Consider the following 22,968-nt stretch of genomic DNA (forward strand, 5'->3'; position numbering starts at 1 on the left):
AAGGATCTTGTCGTATCATGCTGTAATCAAGGTTTTATCATTATATTTTATATTTTATTAATCTTGAAGATCTTGCCCTAACATGAGAGAAACCCAAACGATGGTTTAACTGCTTGAGATTGTGATGCTGGAACTGAATTACTCTGGTTGTGTTGTGTTATTTCATTTTCTGTTGTATGTAGAGTCGAATATAACTCCTGTCCAGGAGCGGTGGCAATATTTGCTGGTAATTCTACATCCCTTTTCGCTTCTGTGGGTTTTGGTGCTAAATGTATCAGAAAGGTAGTTAAACTATTCCATATGACCCCAATCAGATGAAAAGACCATCCATAAATGCTATGTAGAGTTATTCCATTGATGAGGAATTCTATTAATTTTTTAATAGTTTGGACAATTAGTATAATTGCAAGTATACCGGCACTGAAAGTACCAAAGGTCATAAATTTCATCCACATTTTGTTACAGGTATTGACTACTAACTGCTCTATTACATTCTCGTTCATTAACTTTCCAATTATTCCGTTACTGTCTTTTATAGTGTGTCCACGAATTTCTCGGGTTACATAATTTATTACTGCAAGTTGTTCCAAGGGAAAAAGGATTCTGTTCATTAAATCTTGTAGATCCTTTTCTGTATATATTCCGTTGGTCGCTAGTGAGGGAATATTCTGGTATTTCCAGGTTAATCCAGAAAAAGGCTTAAGAGTGGTGGGAGTTTTTGCTTCTACTGCTCTTGGTAAAAACTTATAACAGTCATCATTGAAATAAAAGAATGTGGGTAGTAGAGCATTACAATCAACTACTGTCCCATAAGCTTTCAAAATATGTGTTTTAGGAGACAAGAATTTGGTATGGTTGTTATGGATTACTTTTAGTTCAGCATAACAATCGTCTCCTTGCGATACTTTCACATCAACGGGTATACACTTAACGATGTGCACTACCTCTCCTCCTGTTACAGCCATGTATCCGGGTCCTTTCATGAGATTATAGGCAAACTGATCGGGAGATTGATTAGCAATGACAAGTGCATTTTTCAAAATTTCTCTTTCTTGCTTACAGCGATGTACGACAACATCCTTGTACATACGACTTAATAGTACTTTTATGTAACGTTCTACATATACAAACTTAGAATTTACATACGCAAATATATCTAGGTTATTCATTGAATATTTTCTTACTTAGAAAAAAAGCATTATTTTCGACAACATAAACAAATAATTTTGGGTGTTGGGTATAATTTCGTAACCGCATAGATTACGTTTGGATTTGGATATTAACGCGAAAGCAATGTCTTGTGTTACTAACGAGTATAAAGTTTGTTCTATTTTACCTTCAAATTGATTAGCTGCTCCTTCATACAATATTTGATACCGATTAAATTTACACACATCTTTAGGTATACTTTCTCAAAAAGTGTATCCTCCTTCAGAATCTATACAATGTTCACTACCTAAAATACATTTAACGCCACTGCGTAATATTATTTGGTTATTATCTAAGTCGACAGAAGCGGTATATTCTTGTAAAGTTACTTTTATTTTAGCTTGGACAACTACGGAACTCCAGCTTCCATAAGCATCGGAATAACTACCATAGGTACATTCTCCATACTGATTTACGCTTCCTGCAAGTATAGCGGGTCTAACTGTGGTTTAATTAACTTTAATATCTCGAAATACATGTGAATTGTCGAAGTAAAATGTACCGCTTTTGTGCAAATCATAACACGTTTGTTAGCTTACATCCATTAAATATTCTATTGCGCCATTCTCTATTATGGAATTGTGTGAATGCATTTCACAATAATAGACAGTTCGGTCTACTTGGACTTTACATTGAATCACTTGTGCAGTTTCATAGTTATTTAACTGTAATAATTGAATGTATTTTCTTGTTACGTTTATTTTTGTAGAAGGCATTTCACATTCTTCCACGTTTAATAAAGATATAGTGGTTATATTAAGAGATCTTTCTCCGCAGTCGTATCCTATGATGGCTGTAACTGGATTAGTTATTGTTAAGAATATCAGTGATAACAGAGAAGAATGCATCATGTTTTCGGTTCTGTAATCAGATGTTCTGTAATCAGATGTAATCATATGTTCCTTTTGTTCAATTATCTATTGTTTGTTTCATAATATATATATTTTATTTTATGATTTATCTCATTTTATTTTATATTATATTATATTCTTCCTCTCTCCTTTTTTTTTAATTTTGGCTTGATTTCTTTAGTTGATTTTTTTATATGTGAAATTCGGAGTCTATTTGAATGAACTATTTTTGTGCCCTTTTTAGTCTATATTTTTAGATTATGTTTTGGAAGAATACCAACTATTTTATAAGGCCCTGAGTAATGATCCCCGAATTTCCCTGGTTTAGGTCCTGATTTTAAGAAAACGTAATCACCTAAACTAAAGTCTTTTGGATTTATATGTCTATCATAATATTTTTTTGATTTTTCTTTAGAGCTAACTAATTTTTCGTAAGCTAATTTTCGTATACTACATAAACGCTCAACTAAAGCTATTATATGTAGGTAACGTCTCGCTTTTAGGAAGCGGATTATTTGAGGGCATTCGAGCTAAGCGGCCAAATACAACTTCATACGGCGTATGTTTGGTACTTTCTTGTACACAGGTATTGTAGTTTAGGATAGCTAGGTCGAGCCAATCATCCCAATCGTTGTCAAGATCTATGTATTACTTTAAATACTCAATTAATACGCGGCGATGAGATCTCTCCAGCGAACCGTTCGACTGAGGCATGAATGCTGTGGTTTTTAGTTTCTTTATTTTGAATCGCTTAGAAATACGCGTCATTAGTGAACTCAAAAAATTTCTGCCTTGATCAGTAAGCACAGCTTTCGGATATCCAAAAACACAAATAAATTTGTTAAGAAATGCGTCCGCTATTGTTGATGATAAGGTGTCTGCTAGACACTGTTGAATTCGTCTTTGTATATCGTCTTTTAGATTTTCCCAATAATATTCTTGTCTAATCCGGTGAAAGGTTTTTGAAACGCCACGATGTCCTCCAATTGGGGATTTATGGAATTCATAAAAAATTCCGTCGCGTTGTTCTAAGGGTACATACTCTAACTTATCCGTACAAATTATTATTTTTATTCCACTATTTCTAAAGACACTATCTAATAAATACTCTATTTCTGACAAACTTAAATTCTCTATGTTTACTCTGAGCAATACAGACTTCAGTTTGATTAGTATTAATTAGCAAATCTCTTAATATTTTTAAAGTAATATGTATATAGTCCTTAATATGAGTTAACGATTCTGGTCGGTCTCCTCGTATGCAGAGTCCAAATTGATGATAGTTCTTCTTCTTCTTTTCTTTTGAGACTTCACCTACTTGTAAGATTAGTTTAGTATTAATTTTCTTATTTTCTATCAATTTTTGAGCGCCTTCGTCACAAGGTTGTCCATTGCTGCTTATAAAATAAGCAACATTGTCATTGCGCACATGTATGGCTTTTTTAACCTTAACTATATTAGCGGTGTCGTTGTCGTTATTTACGGACTCATCCGCACTATTATTCATTGAGTCCTCTTCGGAATCAGTATCTTGTATATTGTGAGGTAGATTCTGATTGGGTTGCACAGGTATTTCGGGTATAACTCGTGCCTCACCTTCAAGTTCACTGTCGTCTAGATCACTTTCTACGTAATCAGGTATCTCATTTCGAGTTCTTTCGGGGTAACGTTTTGAAACAACTTCGACAGATTCAGGTATGGGTAACTTCTCGATAGGAGGTGTTCTTAGGTGTGGAATAATATTTTTTCATCATTATTAACAGGAATTTTCTGGGGTCGTCCGCGTGGACGTTTTATTGGTTTGATTTCTTCAGTTTCTTTTTAAACTATCACAAGGTCAGATGACTGTTCCATGTGTTGTCTTTGCCTTCTAGTAACTACATTTATTTCAGGAATTTGATGAGTTTTGTCTGCTTCGGTGATTACTGATATGTAACTATCATTCTCTTGTGTTGGTATTATCCGTCTTCTAAAAGGAATCTAAGTGTCTCCTATTTTTATTGTCGTTATGTCAAAATTAACACTTGCTTTACTAGAAAAAAGGAAATCAGATCCTATTATGCCTTCGCAATTTACAGGAAAGTCATTTTGTACAATATGGAATTTCATTGGTATCTCAAATAACTTCAGTGTTATTGATCCTAAAGTTCTATGGGTTAAACCATTAATATCTATTAGGTCAATTTGATCGGTCTCATCACGAATTCCTAAAACATACTTTTCCTTTGTTAGACTCTGTTCAGATAAACTATTAATCATATACTGTGTCCATTCGTACTTTGGATTATATATATTCAATAAAAGAGGTTCTTCGGCAACGAGTGGCGTATATAAATGATAAATTTTCCTATATTTTTGCATGTTACTCTCACTAATAACAGGTTTTACTGCGTTACTTTCGTTTATGCTATTGTTATTATAGTTTATCCTCGTACTGGTGTTGTATAAGAAATTTTTACCTATGATTCCGTGATATGACATTTGACAATTTGCAGCAACATAAAATACTATTTCATTTTCGGCTATTATTAACTTGACAACTCCACATTCTTGATAATCATCTTCAGCAAAAATACTCTGCATGGGTAAGATATTGGACATTTGGATAGGTATATCGTCCAGTACACAGCAGTGAAACTCTTCACCTGTCTGTTTGCTAATATAAGAGTAAACTAGATTATTAATTTCTCTATTATTCTGACGTATATGTTTTACATTAACTGGTTCTATCGGATTTCCTGATAATGCATCGGCTGTCGCATTGGCTTTGCCTGGGCGATAAATTATCTCATAGTCATATTCAGAAATTTGAAAACGCCATTTCAAAACCCTGGTATTGAGGTCAGCTGACTTAAACCAAACTAAAGGTTGGTGATCAGTAATAATGGTGATTTGCCTTTCAAAGACATATGATTTAAATGCTTCGATACTGTGAATAATTGCAAGCGCTTCTTTTTTGTAAACCTCGTAATTCAACTCCAGACCACGTAGTACTCGAGAGGTGTATGCGATAGGTTGGTCCGATCCAATAGTGCCTTGTGAGAGTATTCCTGCTATTGCAATTTCAGAGGCATCAGTACGAATTACGTAATCTTTATCAAGGTTTGGGAATTGTAATAATGAAGCGCTTCACAGCAAACTCTTTAAGTTCACTAAATGAACTTTCGATTTTATCTGTCCATTGAAACACCGTATCTTTTTGCAAAAGCCTGGTCAAAGGCTTAGCAATATTCGCAAAAACTTTAATGAATCTACGAATAATAACCACATAACCCTAAAAATTGACGTACAGCTTTAACCGACTTTGATCTTGGGAATTCCTTAACTGCTTCATTTTTTTTCGGATCTGGCTCTAGACAATTTTCACTTATTATATGACCTAAGTAATTAACTCGTCGCATTAAAAATTTGCATTTTCCAATCTGCAATTTCAATCCTGCCTTTCGTAATATTTCAACCAACATTCGGCTATCCCTAAATAGTTATCTATATCTTCTATATCATATTCCTCGTTAACGCTGTCTTGTGCAATACTATAAACGGCTGAATTAAACGGTACTCTAAAATCTAAGGGTATCAATTCGTTTAATATTCTGTCAAACTCGTCAGGACTAATTGTAAGCTGCACTTTATTGATTTGTGGTCTTGGCATGATTTTTCCGAGGTCTCGTTCTAATAATAGAGGTACAACAAAGTTTTCTCCTCTAAAATTATTGAATCCAAAGTCTATAATAGCTTTAGCTTCTTCGAGAAATAAAGCGCCTAATATTCCTTCATAAGTCATTCCAAAAGCATCATCGACTACATAAAAGATAGTGTAAATGTCAAATATCCTTATTTCGGTTGAACCAAGGGTTGATATTATTTCTTTTCCTATTCCTCGGACTTGCGTTCTTTGCGTGGTATCAATTTCATTTCCAGGTGACAGAAGACGTTTCTTTATTAGATTGACTTCGGACCCGGTGTCTATTAGGAAGTATTCTTTGGTCCTAGTTGATGGATTCAAAACTTTGAGTTTTGGAGAAACCTGTTGTATTGCATTAATACTAACTTCTTCTATTTCTTCTGTACTATGTAAATAACAAAAATTACTACATTGTACATTATTTTCTTGAAATCGTATAACATGATCTCCTACAATAAATTATCACGTTACGAAATTTATTACAGAATTGCTTTCTGAAAAATATGTAGCCCCTAAAACTACTTCACAAGGTATTGGAAAATCATCTAGTACTAATTGAAATTCCGTCGGTAAACCAAATATCGATAGTGTAATTGTGCCTAATGTGATAAAGACCTCTGAGCCTATTCCTTTTAACTGTTTGCATCTAGTACTATTTATATGTTCTGTGTAACTTTGAATCATTCCTATTTTCATTATGTTAGCTTCTGAGCCTGTATCAATCATAACACAGTTCTACAAAAATACCTTAATTTTTTGCACAAGCAAACCATATATGTTTCTCCGAAGAATTTTTGGCGCTGAAACCAAATCCGGCCTCAGAATTGCTCCAGCACGTCAGGATTTTGAGATATCTTAATTTAAAAGTGTGGAAATAGCGATTTTTACCTATATTTGAGGTTATGTAGCACCACGACATTATCTACACGTATAAAACTACAAGCGACATATTAAATAAGCAGTCTAGTCCTTTTAAATGCCGTCGAGTTTGCTCAGTGTGCTTATTTTTTCTTTGAGATATTGTATTTTAAAGTTTTTCGATTTCATAAATATTGTACCTCAGAACATACAGCTTTGAAAATTTCGACGTCGAATTTTGTGTCAAACGTCTTCAATCAATTACTGTTCTACAACAAAATTAAGATATATACCATCGACAGGCTAACCCAACTTCAACCTAAATTACGTCATCCCCACGAATCCTTATAGCCCTTATAAACCACCCCTACCTGAGGAGGAGTATATCAGAGACAATGTCAATGAGATATTCATTTTTTTACAGAAAAGCAGTTGATTAAACTCACTCTACCAAGTGTTAGGTGGGTTAGTTTGCTTGGGGGTTGATAGAGGGGGTTTCTGAGGGTTGTAGGGTTATCTGAGGATAGAGTACATCAAGGAGAAAACAGATAAGCCTATCTGTCGTTGAGATCTTAAGTTCCTCATAGAAAAGCAGTCGATTAAAATCGCTCTACCCAGATTTATCGTAGGTAGGTTAGCCTGTTTGAAGGTTGGCAGGGGTGGTTTTTAAGGGTTGTAAGGATTTGTGGGAATGATATAATTTAGGTTAAAGGTAGGTTAGCCTGTCTATGGTATATATCTTAATTTTCTTGCAGAATAGTAGTTGATTGAAGTCGTTTGACATAAAATTCGACGTCGAAACTTTCAAAGCTGTATGTTCTGAGAGGTACAATATTTATGAAATCGAAAAACTTTAAAATACAATATCTCAAAGAAAAAATAAGCAAACTGAACAAACTCAACGGCAGTTAAAAGGACTAGACTGCTTCTTTAATATGTCATTTGTAGTTTGTAGATAATGTCGTGGTGCTACATAACCTCAAATATAGGTAAAAATCGCTATTTCCCCACTAAATTAAATTAAGATATCTCAAAATACTGACGTGCTGGAGCAATTCTGAGGCCGAATTTGGTTTCAGCGCCAAAAATTCAGAAAAAAAGAAAAAATAAGCTATTAGAGCAAACTCAACGGCATTTGAAAGGGCTAGGCTGCTACTTTAAGATATCGTTTATAATTTTTTGTGTATAGAGAATGTCGTATTGCTACATAACCTCAAATATAGTCAAAAATCGCACATTTAGTTTAGGATATCTCAAAATCCTGACGTGTTGGAGAAATTCTGAGGCCGGATTCGGTTTCAGCGCCAAAAATTCTTCGGGGAACCATGTATGGTTTGCTTGTGCAAAAATCTTGTCGGACTGTGTAATTTGAAATTTGATATCACCTAAGAAGTTTACATCGATTATTGGGACTTTAGCTGAGATTTTTGGTTCATTTGTTACGGTATAAGACTGAGCGATACTTCTGCCTGTTGTAATTGATGCGCTTGATTCGAATTGGTCCTCTGCATTGCGCTCTGATGAGAGGACTGCTGCCCGTTTCCCTGAAACTAATGGCGATGTGGTTGTCTTTTTGGACAATTAGCGATATAATGGCCTGGTTGCTTGCAATAAAAACAATTAGTGTTTGGAGTAACACTATTACTATTATAACATTCTTTCGCTGAATGGCCTGACTTACGACAAATTTGGCAAATAACTTCTGTATCACGGTTGTTGCTTAAATCTCTGCGACACTCTTTCGCTGAGTGGCCAGGTTTATCACAAATTTGACAAATAACTTGATTTATCATTCTTATTTGTGTTCCAGTTCGGCAGTCTGCAGCTATGTGATCGTTTCTATTACATATTTGACATTTGAGATGTGTTCGACAATCAAGAGCAACGTGACCTTTCCTATTGCAAATTTGACATGTTATAGTATTATTCCTTAACTTGGAGAAGCATGAATTTTCTTCGTGACCGACCTTTTACTACTACTACTACTACTACTACTACTACTACTACTACTACTACTACTACTACTACTACTACTACTACTACTACTACTACTACTACTACTACTACTACTACTACTACTACTACTACTACTACTACTACTACTACTACTACTACTACTACTACTACTACTACTACTACTACTACTACTACTACTACTACTACTACTACTACTACTACTACTACTACTACTACTACTACTACTACTACTACTACTACTACTACTACTACTACTACTACTACTACTACTACTACTACTACTACTACTACTACTACTACTAGTATTTTTTCAGTGTATAATTTTCCAATATAAAATAACTTAATAGAATAGGTTTAAGATTTCGGAGTTATGGATCTGTGAGTTTGTGAGTTTAGGCTTTGAGATTTGGAATTCATTGGTTAAGTATTTATGAGTACTGCTTTTGGAATTTGTGAGTTTGAGGTTTGAAGTTTATGGGATTAAAATTTGAGCGTATGTGGTTTTATGACTTTAAGGTTAGGGGTTTGTGATTCATGAGTATGGACATTGGGGTAAGTAGGTTGGATGTTTGTAAGCTTGGGTTTTGTTGACTTGGAGTTTATAGTCTTAAAAATTCGAGATTTGTTGGTATGGAATTTAAGGACTTGGATTGGTAGGCTTGAGATTTGTAGGCTTGCTATTTATAATTTCAGAATTTGGGATTTTTGAACTTGTCGCTTTGAAGTTTATGGGCTTGTGATTTATGGACTTAGAGTTTGTGGGTAAAGATATATTTTAAAAATATAGTTTTACCCCCCATAAAATATAAAATGTACAACCCTCTATATTCGATACCAATATAGTTTTGTTGCTTGTTTTATGAAAATTTTTTTCTATTTTATTTTATTAAAAAATTTCAAATGAAACCGAAGATACTGAAAAAAAAAATGTGATATTGAAGGTAACTTAGCCAAAAAAAATACGTATCACTTATTTTTCAATCATACCAGAATTTTATCAAAATCGAGGATCGTTTATTGTATTATTTATCCACATTTCTTTATAATAGAGTTTAGGGGTAGTTCACTCCCGTAACAAAAATTTATGTGGGAACACCGAAACACGTGAACTTTTTTTTTGTCATTTTGTATTTGAAAAACATTTTTTTATATTTTTGTAACTGTTCTGTAAAATTTTACACAAAAAAATACTAGAAAAATACAGTTTTACCCCTATTAATTCTAAGGGTTGCAACCCTTATTATCAAAACCTATTTGGTTTTGTTACGGTTTTCATGGCAATTCTTTTCCATTTTGTTTTATTGAAAAATATTGAACAGAACTGAAGATATTGAAAAAAATGTGATTTTGAGGGTGACTTTCGGGGGTGGTTTTCACCACCTTAAAGTGCTTATCCGCCGATAAAAAAAATACGTGTCTTTTATTTCTTGATGCACTATAAAATATCTCAGTACTATTGAAATCGGAGAGGGATACCTGGGGTACTTTCCTTGTAAGTCTCCTCGCTGGCTTTCTTGACAGGTTTCTTAGCTAAGTCCGTACAAGGCCTGTCGAAACGTTCTCAGCGCGACGTATATGTTAGGGTATATCGCTCTCTCTCTTTTTCTCTAACGCGACTCTCTGTTACTCTCTCTCATCTTTCGATTGTGTCGTCTGCTGCTACATACGAGTATATTAAGTATAATATAGTATAATATAATAGTATAATATTTATATTAATACATAAGGGGGCAAAGAGAAAGAGACATGACGAATGAAACTAAATTCGTTATAGTATGTATATATATTTATATATATATAAATGCTGCAATAATTTGATTGACATTAGGTTTCTTAATGAAGGGTTAGGTTGGGATTGTTGTAGTACTGTTTGCTAAAGTATTCTCTGAATATCAACAATTCCATATCTTCTGTTGATACTGATTTGGCATCTTATACGGCATCTTCTTTATTTGAGGCATCGAATTCATTTGCTAACGATTTGACAGCTTCAGCTTACGGCATTGTTTGAACTATATTAGTGTCATTTGTTTTTAATTGTTCAATTTCTTGTAGTTATCTCTTGTTAACTTCAATCATTTCATTAATTTTCTGGTGTATCTCCAGCGAGGAATTTGAATATGCCGAGATATTTATATTTACTGAAACAATTAATTCTTTTAACAGAAATATAAAAATAAAAATAATAATAAAATGAATATTATGACTTTCATTTAAGAGGACGTTTTCCTCAGTGTCCATAATTTTTGCTGAACGACTATTATTTATCGTTTGTAATAATTAAAATGATTTTGTGATAATTCAAAACATTATAATTGTAAATAGTAGAAAAATTCAATTATAATATTGCCTAAAAATTCCTCTTACTTTTGTCATTTAGTATATAATAAAAAAATAATAGAATCACAAATACTTTCAGACACGACAGAACAACTGGAGCTGTATAAACGCATGATCTAAATTGAGACTCTAACTGATTTACTATACAGCGATTTAATTAGTCATCATGGGGAGCTAACCTCAACCCACGCTGTCTATAAGCTGTTTCAAAGCTGACTATGGAGCCAATACTGCTACAGGAAAGTAAGTAAAGTCATATTTCAGCATTGAGAAGAATAGACTACGTAAATACTAATCAATTTATTTAAAGAAGGGTATCATTCCGGCAATAAAGGTGTTATTATTTAACATTCATGATTCGAGAAATAGGTACGATTTTGTATGAATTAAAGTGAAAATGCATAAAAAAGATTATTTCTATTTAATTTTTTAACAACATTTCTTTCAATGAGGCTGATTCAAATATACTCTGAAGAACTTATGTAAAATTTATTCAACAAAGAAACTATTTAACAAAATATCTGCAAAATCAACAGTTCAGATAACCCAATTTAAAGTTTATGCGTTCTTTCTTTTGTAATCAAAAAGTTTTAAAACACTAATATTTATTTTTTATAAATTGAAAATTTAATTTACATGTTTTTGTTTAAGTTGCTTTATACTTTTTCATTTCATCATACTTCTTTCATTGTTCTTTAAAATTAAATAAATATTTTATTTTCAGATTTATTATATCAACAACTATTTTCTGCTTGTTTGCGCATGTATCCATCGCCTTTCTGCGTTAATATTTAGCGGTTGTCTGCACTTATGACCAGTACCTATCTGCATTTATAACTAGCGTCTGTATATAAAGTTTCAAATGAAGCAAAAAAAAATTTGAATAAACTTATAGTACAAAATATGAAATAGTGTATTATTATGTTGAATCGTTTGGCATTTAATATTAATGAAATTTCCTTACTATTTGTATTATGCGTTATCAAAAGAAATGTAACAATATCGAGTACGAATTGAGTACTTCTAATAAAAAATTAATTGTAAATGGTATAAAGTTAACCAATGTCCATATTAATATATTTCATGACATATTACATTCTCGTAAAATACTTCCGTTAATAAAACCTAGAAGTATTTGTTTATACCCACTATTATGCAATTTCTAGAGCGATAGTAGTTTGAACCGATTCCATCTAATTCATCAAATATTTGGATAGCCACTGGATTTGTACTTTGTATGATATTATGCTTATTCGTGTTTTGGCTAATCAAATATTGATCCACAATTTTCTATACTGAACAATTTTTAAACCAATTATTTCCATATCTAATCGAAAGTGAAAGATAGATAAGAATAGTTATTTTTGAAAAAATGAAAGAACAAAACGATTATAGTATGTTAACCTTTGCAGTATCAACCTCTGTACTTTTAAAATAATCCTTCAACTATTTGTTATGATTGTAGAAATATGAAAATTAATCTATGTAATATACAAGGTGTCCTATTTTAACTTACCCAGTAAGATATCTTAAAACTTGGCAAGGTAATCGAAAAATCCCAATTTTTGACCCCGGATTTAGAATCTACGATGAATTCTACGTTCAAATTATGTATCATATGTTGGGTCCGGCAGACCTTCAAAATCACTCAAAGGTCAACTTGTTCTTTTGAATAGGAATCCTTACTTTTGACCCCGGATTCCGATAGAGCGAGAATTTTGAGATTAAATGATTTATCACTCAATAATTATTTCAACCTCTGAAGGTTATGTGAAAGTCAAAATTGGGATTTCAAATTTGTAATTCAGGTAAGTAAAAAAACAAAGGTAGTTTGCAGCTCAAATTCAATTTATTCATGTATCAATGAACAAAGTTCAGCAAGCAACTTATTTGGGATATAGCTCGTCATAGCGAGTAACATTATTTATTTTCAAATAAAAAATTATTTTAAATTGATTATAACAAGTGTTCAATTGATCTTCCATTATTTTTTAAGCACAATTCTACGACGATAATTGTTCATGACAGCTCTGAGTACTTCTGGCGTGACTGCTGCATAAGTCCTCCTAATTCTTTCCATCATATCTAATCTAGTAGAGGGTGCATTTCCATAAACAGGATCTTTACATAATCCCCAAAAATAACTATTTAATGGACTGAGATCAGGCTGGCAAATCGATTTTGAAAAAAAAAGATTTATTTGCGATCTAGTTTACCACGTTCTCTAATTTTTAGATTAGGATATCTCAAAACCTGACGTTAGGAAAAAATCTGCGCACAGATTCTAATACAGCGCATAAAAGTTCTTCAGGGACGTAAGGACTCGTCCATGGATTTAAAATTTGTAGGCCTGTATAATTATAAATAAAGAATTCGCAAATTATTTCTTTTGCAAATATAAGATCGTTTAAATTCTCTGTAGGTATTGGCTCATTACGCACGCTAGTTGTCCTGACAGTCCAGACCGATACTTGAAGTCATACATTTCACAAACATCCCTACTTCTTCGTGACAGTTATTGGTATAGGGCTCGATTCGATAGTCTCAGTATCGAAAGCCATCTGGCGAATAAAACGATATTGACCAGCCCATTGCTGTTGTTCTGATATGGGGTAATTACCTTATTTCAAATAAAAGATTCTGTCCAACATTCAAAGCAGTGCACCTGATCTATTAAACCCATAAAATAAAAACCGATTGCGACCAAATCTGCTGGTTGTGCATGTTCGCAAGATCATTCAGCAGTAAATGTTTGCTCAAATTTAGAAAAAAATGGCATATGACAAAAAGAAAATATATAAAATACTTCCGAATAACAAGTAGAAGAAACAATAAGTTATCTATAGTCCATCACGTTGTCCCTTATAATCTTTGTAGAGTTCCACATAAGCACGTTGCCTTACAAGAAGCTTTAACCTCTTCTTTTCAACAATAACACGTTTGATACGAATAGTCCAATGTGACTTCCATTAATAAAGCAATCACCCCAACCCGACCCCACCGACTTTAATGATTTTGAGATATGTTGTAATACTCGAAAAGATATTCAACATGTGATTTTTTTATCGGCTGACATCCACTTTTAAGGGGTGAAATCCACTTCTGAAAACCATCACGAAAAATGGTTTTTTAATAGATCTCTGCATCTAATGAATATTTTTAAATAAAATCAACGCCAGTAGAAGCACCTACTTATAAAAAATATTTTGGCGTTGATTTTGCTTGAAAATATTCATTAGATGCAGAGGTATATAAAAAAAAACATTTTTCGCGGTGATTTTTAAGGGGGGATTTCACCTCTTTAGAAGTGAATGTCAGCCTTTCAAAAAATAAGTAAGGCAGGAACAAGATGGGAAAATCAATTTCCCCATCCATATTTTATATCCAATCAGAATAATCGACTATTCAGTAAGGCAACACATTTCGGGAAATGATATCATCCACTATTACATTTTTACATCACAAATATTTAAAAAATTATTTATTCACACTAGTCAAAGTTCAAATGTGAATGATAAGAAAACAAAAAATTGTTTTCAATTGAAATCGTACACTGAAAGTTATTCAAACAATACCAAATCTATACCAAAGTCAAAAGGGTATAAAAACTTTAAACCTATATATCAAATGCTGTATTGCTTATATGAATAAATAAAAATAACATTTTTTATAATATATATAAATGTATCCTTTCATGCCGTAAACATAAATTCTTCCACCGGTTATATTAATTATACTAGTGTCATCAAGCATGTTTCGTGCGCTCATTTCTCCTTTGTATAAAAATTTAATTTTCTATATTTTAACATAATTAACATTCGACAACAGTAACTGATTAAGGTCCAGGCAAAAACTGACAGTTATATACATATATATATATAATAACATGCAATTGTTGATTAGCAGAATACAGCAATAAATTGACCTTTGAAAATAAAACAAGGCAACGGTTTTCTTCATGATTTTTTTTCCATAGAATCGATTACTACGATCAGTTTTTAACAGTAATGATTTTTGTGACAATATGTTTGAATAATTTTTTAGAAATAATTGCAAATAACAAAAGAAAAATGACGGGTATTTTTTTTCGATTATGCATAGGATGTCACTGCTCATTTTGATCTGGACCTTATTGGATTAATTGGCAAAAACCTACAAGAAACTAACAGAAATAGTATTAATCGAATTCGTATGCATAAATTGAGTAAATAATTCATATTTGTGTCCAATATCGAACTTGACTCTTATTAATTAAATATGGTCCGTATTATTTATATAAATTAATAAAATTGAAAATATAAAATTTCAAAAAAGTATTTTTCTTAAAAGAATACGAGGTGTGTTCAAAAAGTAAAGTGATTTTGTATTTTTAAGAAGAAATATTTATTTATTTATCAATATTTATGCTGTTCCCTTCAAAGTAATTCCCCTCAGATACAATACACTTATGCCAACGGTTTTTTCAATCCTCAAAGCACTTCTCATAAGCACTTTTCGGTATAGCCTTGAGCTCTTCCAGCGATGCAGTCTTTATCTCTTCAATCGTTGCAAATCTCCGTCCTTTCATAGGTCTGTTTAGTTTTGGGAACAAGAAAAAGTCACATATGGCAAAATCCGGTGAATATGGTGGCTGAGGCATGATTGTGGTGTTGTTTTTGGCCAAAAAATCTCTCACAAGCAAAAATGAGTGAGCAGGGGCATTATCGTGATGCAAAAGCCATGAATTGTTTTTCCACAATTCTGGGCGTTTTCTTCGTATTGCTTCTCGCAAACGGCGCATAACTTCAAGATAATACTGTTTATTGTCCGTACGTCCATATGGCAAGAACTCCTGATGCACCACGCCTTGGTAATCGAAGAAAACAGTGAGCAAAACTTTGACATTTGATCGAACTTGGCGTGCTTTTTTCGGTCTTGGCTCATCTGGGTTCTTCCATTGGGACGATTGGACTTTGGTTTCGATATTATAACCATATACCCATGATTCTTAACCAGTTATGAGCCTTTTGAGTAAATCTGGGTCGACGTTGACGTCATTCAACAGTTCTTGAGCGATGCTCATGCGACGGTTCTTTTGGTCAAAATTTAGCAATTTTGGAACAAACGTCGCTGACACACGTCTCATGCCCAAAACGTTAGAAAAAATTTCATGGCACGAGCCAAGCGATATACCAACATCCTCAGCAACTTCTCGGATAGTGATTTTGATTTTGATTTTCCAGAACAATTTTCTTCACTGCTTGAACGTTTTCATCAGTTGTTGATGTGCTTGGGCGTCCAGAGCGAGGCTCGTCATTGGCATCTTCCCGGCCATCTTGGAAGAGTTTGTACCACTTGTAAACATTTTTTTTACTCAGAACAGTTTCACCGTATGCCACCGTCAACATTTCAAGTGTTTCGGAGCACTTTATTTTATTTTTTACACAAAATTTGATGCAAATCCTTTGATCCATATTTTTCGATAGCAAGAAATCGCCGAGCACGCAAAACACTTATAACCTTTACGCCTCTCACAACCGAACAAAAAAATGCTATACACTTGAAACTTGGTACAGATGTTCGGGAAGAGTGTACCAACATAACAAAACAAAAAAATCGATAATCGAAAGTACGTTGCCCGTAAAATTTGAAAAGCCACCATACTTTTTGAACACACCTCGTATAAGCAAATATGGGAAGTTATTTATTGATGCGCTTATATTTTATTGTACATAATATTTTTAAATATTGCAATGTTCAGAAACCTCTCTAAATATAAAACTTCACGAATATAAACCTAAATGAATAAAATGTTATTTTCATGAAAGCACCATTTTTATAATATTTTCTTCATTGTATAATGATGCCATTTAAAGTTATTAACTTACAAAATTTTTCCCATGTCTTTCTTGAATTATCGTCATTTTCAACTATATTCTTTTGTGAAAGATAGTATTAAAATAATATTTCATATATTTATTTTTAAGAAATTACTTCAATGACTTTTTTTTAGAAACGTTTGTTTTTTTGACGTCATTTGTTTAAAAAACAGAGAACATCTGAAATAGACATTAATATTAACAATAAGATATATATATATATATATATATACATTTGATGGCTGTTCTGATATTACAGTTATCGTTTGCTTTTTGTTCTTTTTGGACTTTTTGTTCGTAATTACATACGTATATTCCATATAATATTTCTACGTTGTTCTTATCTAGCACTAAAGGAACGATATCAATATCTTGAATCAAGAAGTTTCACTATAGTAATTAGACGAAAAATATATTAATTATTTTCAAAATATTCACTCAATATTCACTCCTAAATTATTTCCAAGTTAGGTTGGACTTGAATGATCGATTCAATAGAATAATAAAAATCACAAGAAAACCGTAGGAAACTTTTTTGAACTTGAGCCATTTTCATTAGTAGTTTCCAGTGTTTGTGGTCTACTGTCAATTAAAAGAATTAATTATTTCAATATTACGTAACATCAATCCGAACGTAAAATTTATCGTAGAATCTACATCTGTGATAAAAAATAGAGAGTTCTATTAGTAATTTACCAGTTGAAACTGATTTGGAACCATATTTAGGATTAATACAGACCCTAAAACCTAAGTACTTCATTCGAAAGAACGAAAAAAAATTACAAAAAATTGTTATTTATTTTTACGAAACTCTATTTTCTACAAAATATCTTCAAGTTGCTCCATCTTTTCTCTTCATCCTCTTTATTACTGTCACTGTGAGCATCCTTACATTTAATTTTCTCATGATTTTGCCTATTAATGAAGCATTGTAATCGTTCACGTATGGTTAAGAGAATTTATACAATTATTATATATGGATTTAGATTATTATTTATTACTTTATTCATAAATACATTCTTTTCAGGCTGCATCACCTGCCTGTACAGAACTAGAGACCATAGTTTGCGATTGGCTAGGTAAGTACATATAATTATAAGTAGTTTTTTCTGAAATAAATCGATTTCCACTTTATTTTTTTACAAATGTTTACAAAGATACACGGCAATTCGTAAACAATGAAACCAGCCCTTCTCGTAGGATTACCTTTTTTAATTAATTCACAACTGTCACGTCGATACAAAGAAAACGTACGTGACGAGCTATGATAAGTAAATGTCACACAACGGGTTATGTTACTAACCGGGTATAGGTAATTTAATTTTCTATCGTATCAACCCTCCCGGGAACATTTGTGAATCTATTTAGCGGGATAGATTAGCCTAAGCACGTTCTCCATAATATTTCCGCAAATATTACTCACCGCATATTAATTCGGCGAAAACACAGGAAGGGGCACATCAGCCTATGGTATAAAAAGGCTGGATCGGTATCCGCGAAAAGCAGTTCAGTTCACACAATACACAGTTCGCGCAGTTCATATTAAAGTTTACATTAGCGCTTATATTAGCACTCATACTCTAGTACTCATACTTATACTGATTTAGTTATTTCTAAGTCTCGCTATCCGGCTACTCAGAATCGGAATTATACTCTGCTAAGCATTATAAAATTGTCTTTAAACAATAAATCTTAAATCAAGCGCAAACACCTGAGACTGTTTGTAAAAACCTATTCCGAAATCCAATCCTAACAAGGTAAGAAACTAAGTTATCTACCTAAACACGCTACATATAATAAAGGCGCTATCCCTTTAACCAACCTCTGCTTAACTCCTGACTAAGATCCAACCTTTACCAATGCGACAGTATTTTAAACACTATTACGTCTAGCCGTAACATCTCCTCGCTTAGACATAATAATTAGGGGCCCCTCATTCTTTGTAATTAGGATATTATCGCAAAAAAATTACAATGATCGAAACACCTTACGAACGAAACCTAATTACACTCAAAATACTAATTAAAAAAATTAGCGAAGTAGAACCAAACTTTGCGACAAACAGGGAACCTACGCTTACAGAATGTCTGGCATATCTGCATCAAAGACATCCACCCACCGAAACAAAGCAAATTACCTGAGTCGAGGAATTACAAAGATTAAAATATAATTTACAAGACTACATTGATACAAACTCATTGGACTTTCTATGTAAAAATGACCTAATATTCGACATCCTCATTGAAATGACTAGTAAAAATTTAAATCCAGCATTACGCCTTAACGCTATTACGGCTATAAACTTCGAAAAATTAAAATTAGATAAAGCTGAAATTCCATTACTTGAGCTCAATGAAAATCAAACAGGTTACGAAACAGCAATTGAAAATTCAGACATGTATAACGCGCCCACTACAAACGTGTCTATGACTAATACTCCATCCGTTTCCAAATCCACCAGAAGTGGCTCATAATAAATCGGAAAAAGTTGATTTCACTACAACTCAACATTTTGCTACTACAAACAAAACTAATTTTGCAAGCAGCCCATTTACTACGCATTGTACGCTGGGGACTTTCAGAACAGGACTAATGAATTCCACACAAAACATAGTATCGCCAATAAAAAATTTTAGCTTGAAAGACGCTGTTAACTTCGTACTTCAATTCGATGGATTTAACATACATTTACACTTATTTATCGACGGTTGTCGAGAGGCACGCAGCATAGTCCCGACAATCAATGAAAATGATCTCACGAAGTTAATTAAAATCAAACTAAGCGGTGAGGCACTTAAAAGCGTGCAAGGAAAAACGTTTGATAATGTAGAACAAATGATTAAATTTTTAGACCTACTGTTCGGATCAGTAAAAACTTGTAATCAATTAATAGGTGAATTAGCAACCTTAAAACAAAAACGTGGTGAGAATGTAGTCACATTTTCTAATAGAGTGAAAACAGTAGCTGACGAACTTTTTGAAGCAGCAGTAAGGTAAAATCGAAACAATGCTGGATTTAAAAGCCAACTTGAAAAAGATAAAGTAAAATTCTTCATCCGCGGTTTATATTGGGTCATCAAAGCGCGTATGGAGGAAGCCGAAAATTTAGAATTAACCACAACTAAAGTAATAGAAATTGAACGAGAGTTCAACGTACAGGAACCTGAGGAAATAAGCGAAACAGTAAAAGCGCTAATCCAACCTAAAATAGAGCCGGTTTGATTAATGAAAGCGGAGGATACTAACACCTGCCAAATTTGCAATAGGCCAAAACACATAGCTAAAGACTGTTGGTATCGGATACCGCAGAATCAAAATCAGACTTGGCTAACTACGCAACAGCAACGGCAGCAGCCCAAACAGCAGCCGTGGGTGGAGCCTCGCGTGGCAGCTAACAATAGCACTACTCCCTGCTCCAACCATCAGCCACATTATGCCGCCCAAAATCAAGTAAAAACAAGTGCCCCAGTCAATTTAAATTCGCAAGAAAAATTGCAACAAACTAATTCCTCGATTTGCAATTACTGTAAAGAAATAGGACACTGGAAGAATGATTGTGAAAAACGAAAACTCAGAAATCAAAAATTACAACAGGCGGAAAAAGACAAGGGTTTCCAGACACTCGGCGCTGCCCGGGAGCCCCTGTAATTACAGCGCATCAAACGTCGCACGCACAAAAATTCATCCTTTTACATCTTAACAGTCAGTCATCCACAATATACAGCTTGAAATAAATACAACTAAACAAAAATTTAGCTTCGTCGTAGACACCGGGGTTGCAGTTTCACTACTTAAAATTTTAAGCAAACCAGACGATGTCCATATGACTATCTTAGACAGATACGAACTACGAGAGATTTCGCAAGAAAGTATCTCGATATTAGGAAAAGTTTCATTAACTTTCATAACTTTGTACTAGATTTTCACCTAGTACCGGAAAATTTTCCTATATTAGAAGACGGTGTAATAGGAAGCGAGTCATTAAAAAAATACATAGCGCATATTGATTACGCCAGAAATCTCTTAAAAATTAATAACATGTTTTTTCTAATTCTCACCGAAAGTAAATCCTGTTAGATTGGAGATATTCCCGTAACAAAAAAAATTAACCAGGCACCCAGCAAGATACCTCTCGCAAACGAAGGGCAGGCACAGCCTGGCGATAACTCCTCGTATTTGGTCGACGACCCTACTGGGAAACTGCTGGACCTAGTGGTCGAAACTCGGAGGACGAACACACCAGTATACAAAACCCATGTAAAAAAATGGTCACGATGCCATAAAACAAAATAACATACTAACTCCTAAAGAGTATATACCTCAGCTGTCTGAAAACAAAATCCGAGAAGGACCAAAAAAATCAGATTCCAACAATCTATACAACCTGTCTCTTAACTACCTTTCCGAGAACTCAAAAAAAATTAACTCTGTATCTGTAACTTCTGGCATGCGCATGCAAACTCTGGAAAACTAATCCGATTTACTCTACGCTTTAAACAAAGCATCAGAAATGATTAAAAAACCAGAAAAATCAGAATCAGATTATCCGCTAATACAAGAATTAACTAACACTATTATTAGTTATTTATATAATAAAGAATTTAAAATTAATAGCGATCGCGTATACTTGCTCGAAATACTAAAGAGATACCTCGATCCAATTATTAAATCACAAAATAACTTACAAAAACTAAATGTAATTAGTAATACATAAAATGCATTATTAACAGCCCGCTCGATTATTAGAGGAAAAGTCGCTAGAGCGCGTCGCGCAGCACTGCTTGTTAACCCAGAAATTAATAATCGTCACGAAAGAATCAAACAGTTACTTCAGTTAATTAAATTGGACCATATCAAAGAATATCAACGAATAAAAATTGAAGAAATCGTCGAAAACTACAGCGACAGATTTTTTGTTAATGGCGACAAGCTCGGAGCCACGAGTATTATCGAGCACGAGATCTATACTACCTCCAAAGTACCAATCAGGCTTCGACAGTTTAGGCTCCCCCCACAAATCAGTAAATTTATATATGAATAAATGCAGGAATTATTAGAAAGAGGGATTATCGAAAAATCAACTAGTGCATACTACGCACCAGTCTTTTGCGTGCCCAAAAAGAATACGGAAGATGGCGAACCGCAACTCCCGCGCATCGTATTTGACTATCGCGCGCTAAATAAAATTATTTCGGATTATCATTTCCCAGTCCCTCTACCTGTCGACTTATTTGAACGAATGGCTGGTGCGCAACTATTCTCATCATTCGATATGTATTCATCATATCATCAGATAAGCATTAAAAAAGAACACAAGCATAAAACGGCATTGCAATGCGAGTCAGGCCTATATCAATTTTGTTGCTCACCCTTTGGACTGAAAACTAGTGCACCAGTTTTTCTGTCACTAATAAATATGCTAGTATCAGACTTAAAAAATGTAGTAGCGTTTTTCGATGATATTTGCGTATATTCCAAAACATTCGACGAACATTGCGAGAGCATCATCGAGTTAACAAAACGCTTTCGTGAAACTAATCTGGTCCTTCATCCGAAGAAATGCAAAATTCTAGGCCCGGAAATCGAATATCTCGGACATATAATCTCGACAGACGGACTACGTCCGTGCAACGACAAACTGCGCGCAGTAAAAAAATTCCCGGTCCCACGCACGCCAAAGAATGTTAAATAATGGCTCGGCATGGCAGGATACTATAGATGATTCATAGAAAATTTTGCTAAAATCGCCAAACCACTTACTAATTTATTAAAGAAACGCCAGCCGTTCGTTTGGGCGGAAGAGCAGCAAAGAGCTTTCGAGACACTACGCGATAAATTATGTGAACCTCCGCTGCTCAGACACCCGGATTTCGACAGGACATTTTTTCTTACCACTGACACATCCAAAATCGGAATCACAGGGTCGCTTTCTCAATTTGATGACGAAGAGCAAGAACACACTGTAGCATACATCTCACGTACGCTCACACCTGCTGAAAGTAATTACCCTGCTATCCGACTCGAACTATTAGCAATAGTATGGAGTATTTCACAATTCAGACTTTATCTGTACGGCCAAAAATTCATCATCATTACTGACCATAGACCTTTGGTACATTTATACTCGATAAGCGACCCAAATTCACAAGCAACTCATCAGCGACTGTTGTTACAAAATTTTTATTTCGAA

At 33.6% G+C, this 22,968-nt stretch overlaps 1 protein-coding gene across 3 annotated transcripts in view; it reads left to right on the forward strand.

Moving 5' to 3' along the window:
• Positions 1 to 22,968, forward strand: part of LOC131675425 (aromatic-L-amino-acid decarboxylase-like) — a 1,116,730-nt gene that overhangs the window by 146,329 nt on the left and 947,433 nt on the right. For all 3 annotated transcript variants that reach the window (XM_058954401.1, XM_058954403.1, XM_058954402.1), the window contains exon 4: positions 17,806 to 17,857. In XM_058954401.1, the coding sequence (XP_058810384.1) occupies positions 17,806 to 17,857 (52 nt within the window). The remainder of the gene's footprint in view (positions 1 to 17,805; positions 17,858 to 22,968) is intronic.

This window comes from Phymastichus coffea, unplaced genomic scaffold (genome assembly GCF_024137745.1).
Source record: "Phymastichus coffea isolate CEN01 unplaced genomic scaffold, Cenicafe_Pcof_1.1 PCOF00021, whole genome shotgun sequence".
Taxonomy (NCBI): Eukaryota; Metazoa; Arthropoda; class Insecta; order Hymenoptera; family Eulophidae; genus Phymastichus; species Phymastichus coffea.